This window comes from Schistocerca piceifrons, chromosome 4 (assembly GCF_021461385.2).
Source record: "Schistocerca piceifrons isolate TAMUIC-IGC-003096 chromosome 4, iqSchPice1.1, whole genome shotgun sequence".
Lineage (NCBI taxonomy): Eukaryota > Metazoa > Arthropoda > Insecta > Orthoptera > Acrididae > Schistocerca > Schistocerca piceifrons.
Genome location: NC_060141.1, coordinates 489,075,517 through 489,085,550, shown reverse-complemented (window position 1 = coordinate 489,085,550; position 10,034 = coordinate 489,075,517). Strand labels below are relative to the sequence as shown.

At 42.5% G+C, this 10,034-nt stretch overlaps 1 protein-coding gene across 1 annotated transcript; it reads left to right on the top strand.

The window, feature by feature from the left end:
• The first annotated feature begins 8,850 nt into the window (after positions 1–8,850).
• On the top strand, positions 8,851–9,729 carry LOC124795938 (putative gustatory receptor 28a). The gene has a single exon (XM_047260019.1). The coding sequence runs from the start codon at positions 8,851–8,853 to the stop codon at positions 9,727–9,729; it is 879 nt and encodes a 292-aa protein (XP_047115975.1).
• The last annotated feature ends 305 nt before the right edge of the window (positions 9,730–10,034 follow it).

Below are 10,034 nucleotides of genomic sequence, written 5' to 3'. Positions count from 1 at the left end.
TCTACCAACTATCAAGAGTTCCCATTAGTCTTGGATGGAGTGCGCCTTACTGCTAGGTTCTTAGCTTACGCACATGAATAACGTGCTCTTTCATGTGTGCTTTTTGTCTAGGAAGACCTCCAGGTATTTTGACGATTTGGCCCATTGAACTGACTGCCCGAAGAGCACTACACTGGCGTCTACTGGTGGCGACGCCAAATCAGGATCACGCCTTTACTTTGCCGGCTTAAAACTGACCCTATAGTTCGCAGCCGATTGTTAAAGCCGTCGGCAAGCATTTTGCAGTAGTCGTTGCACAGTTATAGACCATTTTCTGAACGTCAGAAACTCTGTGCTGTCAGTGTACATAGTACTTACAACAGGCGCTAGAGTCTGGAACCGCGCGACCGCTACGGTCGTAGGTTCGATTCCTGCCTCGGGCATGGATGTGTGTGATGCCCTTAGGTTAGCTAGGTTTGTTCTAAGTTCTAGGGGACTGATGACCACAGCAGTTAAGTCCCATACCGCTCAGAGCTATTGTTGGTTCTGATGACCCACGGCGACTATGGTAGACCTGCATTATAGGCTACAAACGGTGCTGGGCTTAGGACGGTGCCTTGTGACATCGAGGCCATAATGTTCCTGTTTGGAGACTCCCACTCTCCAGTACGATTGATAAATTTGATTTGAGTGAGTTTGACAAACTCTTCTGGCAGACCCTGTACGAAGGGGTTAGCCAGCAGTCCACGGCAACGTATGTTCTCAAACGTCATGCTGAAACGACCACTGCTTTTGTCTACTTTAGGCTCTTGTGTTCTTTTGGTGGCTCCTATGTACACTTGATCATATGTATAACTGGTTGTCTAGAATAGTCTCGTGGTAAGTGGTGCGCACAGGTCCTTGCAGTGTTCGACTGTTCATGGTCACGTATCTGTCGGTTTTAAAACACTACCGTAAGAAACGCATGAGAGATTGTCGCCAGGACATCACGGGTAAATTGGCAGTAGCGGATCAATCACAGGGACCAGGGAAACACCAAATTACAGTTTGTTACAGTTTCATCATGGTTCAACATCGGTGTGCTAGAACAAATAGAGATTCAGAAACACACAAAAAGCATTTAACTGAGGAGAGGGATGATCGATTGGAGAAGTTGCGGTCCTAGCGCTAAATAAAGAAAGAGCGCCTTCTCTTTTGCAGTACAGTCTAAATAAAATAAGTAGGCGCCAATATGCGATCTTTGGAAGGTGTTGGGTAATTTCATGACCCAACGGTAGGGAGAATACGTATAAATAGTTCTGCTTGCTGAAATTGTTTTAAGTTCGCAAATCACTTAACTACGCTTATATAGCCTCTGAAAGGAGGCAAAACGTTGGGCGCTGAAACATGCCTTAGAAAACGGCCTAGCGTCCATAATAGAAATACCACCAAAGATATAACTATCATGAAAACGAGCGTTGTATTACAACAGTCAAGCTATTGTATTACTAGCATCCGATTATAATTTTTGCAAAGTCGAGATAACTTACTGCGTTCAATGATGAATATCTTCATATACACTACAGGCCATTAAAATTGCTACACCACGAAGATGAAGTGCTTCTGACGCGAAATTTAACCAACAGGAAGTAGATGCTGGGATATGCAAATGATAGGCTTTTCAGAGCATTCACACAAGGTTGGTGCCGGAGGCGACACCTACAACGTGCTGACATGAGGAAAGTTTCCAACCGACTTTTCATACACAAACAGCAGTTAACCGGAGTTGCCTGATGAAAGGTTGTTGTGATGCCTCGTGTAAGGAGGAGGAATGCGTACCATCAGGTTTCCGACTTTGATAAAGGTCGGATTGTGGCCTATGGCGATTGCGGTTTATCGTATCGCGACATTGCTGCTCGCGTTGGTCGAGATCCAATGACTGTTAGCAGAATATGGAATCGGTGGGTTCAGGAGGGTAATACGGAACGCCGTGCTGGATCCCAACGGCCTCGTATCACTAGCAGTCGAGATGACAGGCATCTTATCCGCATGGCTGTAACGGATCGTGCAGCCACGTCTCGATCCCTGAGTCAACAGGTCGGGACGTTTGCAAGAGAACAGCCATCTGCACGAACAATTCAACGACGTTTGCAGCAGCATGGTCTATCAGCTCGGAGATCATGGCTGCGGTTACCCTTGACGCTGCATCACAGACAGGAGCGCCTGCGATGGTGTACTCAACGACGAACCTGGGTGCACGAATGGCAAAACGTCATTTTTTCGGATGAATCCAGGTTCTGTTTACAGCACCATGATGGTTACATCCGTGTTTGGCGACATCGCGGTGAACGCACATTGGAAGTGTGTTTTCGTCATCGCCATACTGGCGTATCACCTGGCGTGATAGTATGGGGTGCCATTGGTTACACGTCTCGGTCACCTCTTGTTCGCATTGACGGTACATTGACCATTGGATGTTACATTTCAGATGTGTTACGACCCGTGGCTCTACCTTTCATTCGATCCCTGCGAAACCCTACATTTCAGTAGGATAATGCACGACCGCATGTTGCAGGTCGTGTACAGGCCTTTCTGGATACAGAAAATGTTCGACTGCTGCCCTGGCCAGCACATTCTCCAGATCTCTCACCATCTGAAAACGTCTGGTCAATGATGGCCGAGCAACTGGCTCGTCACAATACGCCAGTCACTACTCTTGATGAACTGTGGTATCGTGTTGAAGCTGAATGGGCAGCTGTACCTGTACACGCCATCCAAGCTCTGTTTGACTCAATGCCCAGGCGTATCAAGGCCGTTATTACGGCCAGAGGTTGTTGTTCTGGGTACTGATGTCTCAGGATCTATGCACCCAAATTGCGTGAAAATGTAATCACATGTCAGTTCTAGTATAATATACTTGTCCAATAAATACCCGTTTATCATCTGCATTTCTCCTTTGTGTAGCAATTTTAATGGCCAGTAGTGTACGTCGGGAACAAGAAGTTAACGAGCGGCAAAAACTGTAACAGCAGTGTACACAAAAATTTAAGCTGCAATACAGGAAATGCCCAAAGTTACACCCGCACGTATAACAGCTGTTGTGAGCATAAAATGAGGCGGAAACACCTATCCTGTGAAGCTGCTCACATTTTTGCTCGTACACGGCTGTACTGCACTCTGTTATGGCGACTCAGAATTGTCGTAACTTGGATTTTATTGGATTTACAGCAGTATCAGTGTTAACTGTTGGTCATTTCTAATACTTTATGCTACTTCGGTGATATTCAAGAATTTTTTCAGCCAATATCGAGGGTTGAAATATTTTTGTTTCCTCGACGACCGGTTTAGACAGGATGTAGCTGTCATCTTCAGATCTTGTGGAAATAATATTACTGTACATCATTCGCACAACTATAACGACAGAACTATTTCCGGAGATGGCATACTATCGGAACAGTTCATTGAGGAAAATAAAAATATTTCAATCACGCGATCTTAGCTACCAAAATTCTCACTTATCGAGAAATAACAGATCGCACCCAACTACATTTACAACATTCTGATACATTGATGTAGCTGCGGTAACGTTCAGTGTTAGTATCAGTCTGGATATTAGGAAGTCCGAATAAAGGGGTGAGCTACATCATGTGTGAAGAAACGAGCGATATTGTCTACAAACTATAGCCATGTTCGTAGCGAGTTAATGTTGAAGCTTATAAATCATAGTTTTACTTTATAAACAAGGTGGAAATGTCTACATATAATTACCACGGCACGTAGTTGTAGACTTCACAGGCGTTCATGGACTACCAGTGGCTTTCTGCGATTAACACCTTAGTAAAATTCATTCAGCAAGGAGCCAGCCAGTGCAGCTGTTCACTCCCATTAATGCTGGAAGTACCTGTATCTGCATTGCTTTGTGTCGCAGGCAGATTCAGAAAGATTCGTCCGATTTCCTGGAACGAATTTTAAGGTATGTGTACAACTTTTCAGTTAACAGTATGAAAAGAGCCATTCGATCTTACACACGAATATCATTCTTGAGGCAAGTGGCTGGTGCCAATGGATCCAGCCAGACACCTACAAGAGATTGCTATGAGCTGCTGCCCTGTCAAGTGGCCTGCAACTCAGTTGTGCGCCTGCGGAAGCCGCTGCAATATGTGATGGCGCCATATCCTCTGCATACAGCCGGCACGAGCTCTCTTCCGCGAGCCGGATGATACTAGAAAACTTTCAGGTATTTGTCCTCTGGGTGGCCTTTTATAGGGCACCGCCCAGCTGCTTGACAGTCAGTGAGAGTTCCAGGCTCAACGCCTTCCATCGGACGTCTGCAAGTATATCCCTCAGAGTACAGGTCACCCAGTAGAAGCCTGAGACACTGCTAGTGCGGCCTACACAGACTTTACCTACTGTAATGTTTCTTTGTGGTACCATAGACTGGTTACTCAGCTTGTATCTTCAAGAACTGTGATTGTGTTAGTAATAACTCTCATCAGATGAGGACGATTTTTTCAGTTGCCTTGATTCTACACTGTTGCAGTGGCAGCATCATGTGTGAACGCTAGAGCAATACTGTCTATAAACGGCAACCAAGTTCGTCGTGAATAAAGTACTGAAGCGTTTGAATCCTAGTCTTAATCTGTAAACAAGGAGGAAATGTCTACATATAATTACTGCGGCACGTAGTTATAGACTAGCTAAAATTATAAATCACTGTGTACTTCGTGTAATAATGGATCTTAGCTACCTGGGCACATTTATCGTCTTGTAGTGTGTATGCCCCACAAAAGGGTAATAAAGTGGTAATAAGGTAAATGTTTCTTCTTTCTGTCTTGCTCGTGCCTGAGAGACGACTGTTTTGATTCCAGGACTTCGTCCCCAGCGTACTGTGCTCGACCAGGTAATTTTGCTTTCTCACATCCCATGCTTTCTGTCTTCTTGTGTTTTACCTGGTTTCTGTCTCATGCTTGCACACCTTCTTCTGGTTCGGTGCATTTGACCACTTCTTTTGCTTCCTGTCCCTACTCTGGGACCCTTCACGTTGGTGCCCCCTGCTGTGGCATGTCTCACTCTGGTGCCCCCCACTCCACTGCCTCCTGCTGTAGTGCCTCCTGTTTTAGCACATTCCACTCCAGGGTCCTCTACTCTAGTGCCCCCTGCCCTGACACTCCTGCTCTGGCTTTACCAGATCAATTGTCACCTCTATATGTTCCGGCAGCGCTCTCCTTGACACTGGCCGGCACTCCACTCGCCCACGCAGCACCAATCTCCACACGCTGGCTGTCAATCAGTCAGCCTACTCTCCACTCTCCTCTACCCTTGTTCTTCCTGGGGCTTTGACTCCAGTCCCCTTCACGGTCTCTCCTTCTCGGTCTGATTGTGACAACACACAGTCCTCTGCCAACTCCGCTGACCTTGAATTCTCCCGCCCCCCCCCCCCCCCCCGAAATGTTTCCCTCGGATTGACCTTCTCTTCTGCCTCTTACTGACATTTGGCCCACAACCTCAGAATTCTGGTTCCACTTCTTGACCTAATTCACCTAATTTGGAGAAAAATCCTCAACGGGGACCTTAGACCAATAGACAGATCATAGAACAACGGAATTCCACCAATTATATACTGACTTATTCCGCTGAACTCATGCATGAAATCCCTTTCAAGTATAACAATATTTAGACTGAAAAACAGTTATCTTAATAGTCAGTTTAAGTTCCACGCAACAGCGGTCACAGCCCAAATGGTTGACTGTCGCGAGTACTGAGTATGGTGGGAAGGGGCCCTACAAATATAGTGTGTGGACGGAAGGTAGAAAGTGTGGGTCTCACGGGTAGCGTGGCAGAGATAAGTCCCTGTAGTCGCATTCTCGTCTGTGTACTCGGTGGCTCAGTCTGATAGAGCGTCTGCCATGTGAGCGGGAAGTCCTGGGTTCGAATCCCAGTCGAGGCACACATTTTTCAACTGTCGCGAGTACTGAGTATGGTGGGAAGGGGCCCTACAAATATAGCGTGTGGACGGGAAGGTGGAAAGTGTGGGTCTCACGGGGAGCGTGGCAGAGATAAGTCCCTGTAGTCGCATTCTCGTCTGTGTACTCGGTGGCTCAGTCTGATAGAGCGTCTGCTATGTGAGCTGGAAGTCCTGGGTTCGAATCCCAGTCGGGGGATTTTGCAACTGTCTCGTGCGAAAGGTGCAGATTTCATTATAACATAAGTATAAGGAATGTAATCCACCAGTATAGTAAAAAAAGTCGAGCTCCTATCATTTGGCCAACAGCATTTAATCTTTCACACAAACGCACTTTAAAGCAGGATATAGCCAAGAAATAAAGACAGAATAAAAATATTGGGACAATAACTTCACATGGTACTTCAAAGAAACTAAGTATTACTCATGTATTTTTGTGTTCAACACCAGTGACTTTGGTAAAGTGTTTGACATGAATATTTTTCGTAATTGAGTTCAGATCTTGTTTCCTTTGTAAATGGAGCAAGCCACAAGTTAATAGAACATCATGACATACACACATGCGATAGTATTTTGCAAATCTTTATAACCAATACATCGAAAATAAAAAGTTGCAGTGGCCACATGTGGAACAATAATCACTATGGAGAAAACTGTTCATTTCATTTTGATAGCGTAGTCAACATTAATTTAACCATTGAAAACGTCGATACTGGAGGCTCGTCATGGGATTGAACTGGATGTGAAATGTAATAATAGCAGTGTAATTTATTCTTCCATGACATTCAAATTTATATTGAAATTCTGTGAACTCTCTTAGTTGTGAGATATTTAGACTCTAAATATTTCATGAGATAAACATGTCAACACAATAAAAATCAAAAACCATAACTCCACTGGAAACTGTACACCAGTAACATAGAACACTAACGAAGGAAGGAATGTGTCAGATTAATATGACCCCAATAGTAATAATTTTGTATCATCAGTAGCAACATGGTTCATCCACAAAACTTCTTATCTTAGTATTAAGCTTTGTGTCAGACAAAGTAGCTGACGTTCAGTGTAGGTACATATGAAGTTTCATGCTTATAAATAATAATTTAATCTTACTCCCAGACTGAGGATGTCTGATACTATATGGAAATTCGTTCCCACCTCTAAACACGGTGTCAGATATTTTTCTATTCATATGCTTGAAAACATGCGATGATAATCACGCGTTATGATAATATGTCAAAGATAGCCCTATACAAAATTTTTCGAAGTACATAGCATAAGTACAAAATGATACAGCGTAACAATTTTCAAATTTGGTATGAAGTGTGAAACGGAAATTGCATTTCAGCAACAAGAAATATGAATTGTGCCTATTGAAGAAATGGGTACGCTGTTATAGAATTAGTGAAATTTTGTTAAGAATCTTGTTGGAGTGCAGACAAGAAAAGACAAAGTTTCTCACATTTGTTCACAGAATCGTCGAATTAGTAACGACAACGAATACGGCAAAAAATAAGAATAAAGATAATGATCAAGTTTTGAAATATTATCATTGCACACTTCTGCAAATGAATTTCGCACTTTCTCTTATCGTTGAAAGTAGTCAGTCATTAAAAGTTTTCTCTCGCTCACCCCTACACTATCATTTCATGATTTCTGCTTTCATACATTCAACTGTTTTAAAACTTAGTGTGTCAAATATGATCTTACTGGAAGAATAGTTACTCTTTGTAAAATTACGTGAAACACTTGAAAAACAGTTTGGTAGCGACAATTGCTACACTACCTACAACTGTTATTTGGTAATTAATGACGCTCACACAATGCCACATAGTTTAACAATACTTAAAATTAAGAATTAGGACTTACAATAAGTTTCAGTAAGAAGAGCGCAATTGCTAAAATAATTTTATCATGCTTGTATGTCGTGTCTACTAACTGAAGCAAACAAACATTTTTTAAGCTTGTATGTACGTTATATAACTGAAAACAGAACTGGAGAAAAAAATCTAATTATTTGTAGCAAGCTGAATAAAGCTGCTATTATTTATTACAAATAACACTGTGAATCCAAATGAGGCATATGTAGAAGGTTTTTCTACTATTGAGAAAACGATAAAGTATGCACCAGGTTATGGATCGCAAAATTCAAAAGAAGCACTTTGATTTTAAACACTTTAGTTTCTCCTTCTGAATTACACTCAGTGGCTAATTTCTCGATGAAAAATAGACCTACTGAATAATGAAAAATACGCTTAGTCATTGTTAACTCGTTAACTTCCAATTGCTTCATCATAAGTAAGTGACACCGTAGAATATCCGTCCAGTTATAGCCATAATTGCTTACAAAATCGATGTACTGACACAACGCATGTAAGGTCGTGGCTGGTGTCAGCCTTTTATATTTCAGAACAGTCGTGTAAGAACGTTCAGTTAAAACAGACGAATCCCATAAAATGTGTGATGTGCTGAAGTTCTTATTCCTTTTCAGCAGGGCTATAGGCATTGCCCCTTTTTCCTTCGATTACATAAATGTAAAACTAGTTGCATCTACTGCAGGAAAACTATTAAGTACTGTTGTGAGCTTGCTGTTATTGGTTCCCGTCTATCTTGAAATTTCATCAGTCTTCCAGAGTCATAGTTATACAGACAGTATAGTAAAATATTCTGATATTTGCAGCGACATACTCTGCATAGCTTCTGCATTTGCTCCAGTACTGTGCAGTCTTAGAGTGAAGCAGAAACTTATAAACTCTTTGTTTGTTAAAATAGTTGCAGTAGATAGTTTATTGTATGAAGGGCGTACGAAACGTGGCACAGATTCTGCATCATTTCTCTGGTTCATGTTTACTGGAATGTATATTTTATTAGGTGTAGTTTATGGCAACTATTTATGGATATTCCCAGGTAGCTATAATTTTTACATACTGATGCCATCGATCGGTATAGACACTATCAGAAGTTGTAATATTCTACAGTTTTTCACCCTCAACCAGTTATTACGAGAGAGGTTTAAGAAACTTAATGAGAAGTTGTTACAAGTATTCCGGATATTGAGAGAAGAAGAATTAGATTTAAAAGTGGCTACATCCCTTAGTAATTTCTGCGATTCACACACTACGTTGAGAGTCCGAAAGCCCAACGCAAGAGAACGATTCCTCTTTGGCAATGCAGAGTCTACTGTCACATCGAGCAGAAGAACTAGTAGCAGCAAATTATCATCTCATACACCAGTGACAACAGCGAACAGTCATACACGTTTAATACAATTACGGCGGGTCCACTTCCTTCTCTGTGAACTTAGCCAAAATGTGAACAACCTCTTCAGCATACGAAATCTCCTACAGCTAATTAGCTGCTTTGTGTGTGGCTTGTCATACACATACACACTTGTGGTGACCGTTATGAAATTAAAGATATCAACGTCGGCATACGGAGAATCTCACCTTATACTGTTGTGCTTTTTAGTGGTTACAGTCAATGTCTGGTGGCTTGGCAGCATTGCCTACAGCAGTGAGGCGGTAAAACGAGAATCTGGCCGCACGGGCCGTCTGGTGAAGAAGCTGCTGCTGTTGCCAGTACAAGGCGACTGCAGCTGTCCTGCAGAACTTCAGCTGTTTGCCCAGCAGCTGGCTGGGAGTCTGGTCAGCTACACTGCAGCAGGGCTCTTCTCTCTGGACCTGTCCATGGTGAAGCCAGCCGTGGCCACCGCCGCCACTTATCTGGTCGTTATGGTCCAGTTTGGATTGTCTGATATCTGCACGCAGTCAAACAACACCAGTAACTATCTTGATGAAGCTACTAATTAAAGGTCGGAAAAAAGTTGGTTTCTTAGAAGTCATATTATTGTATTTTTTGATTCTATTTATTTGCAAATATACAAAATTTACATTCTTGTAAAGAGACATTGACTCTTATGTTATTTATGAATATTTATCAATTCCTGCTGACTACATTTTAGACGTAAATTGGAAAACTGTTAATAAATGGTAATTATCTCTGATAGATTCATGCATTCTCCTGTGTGACCTGGATTTGTTCGTTAACCTGGTAGGCCATGCCACTGAATGCAGTTTAACAACGTGAACTATGAACAGCACTATCCATGCATTCA

What these genes read in the sequence shown, in the direction of transcription:
- LOC124795938 (XM_047260019.1), top strand. Translation starts at nt 8,851, where the DNA reads ATGCCATCGATCGGTATAGACACTATCAGAAGTTGTAATATTCTACAG.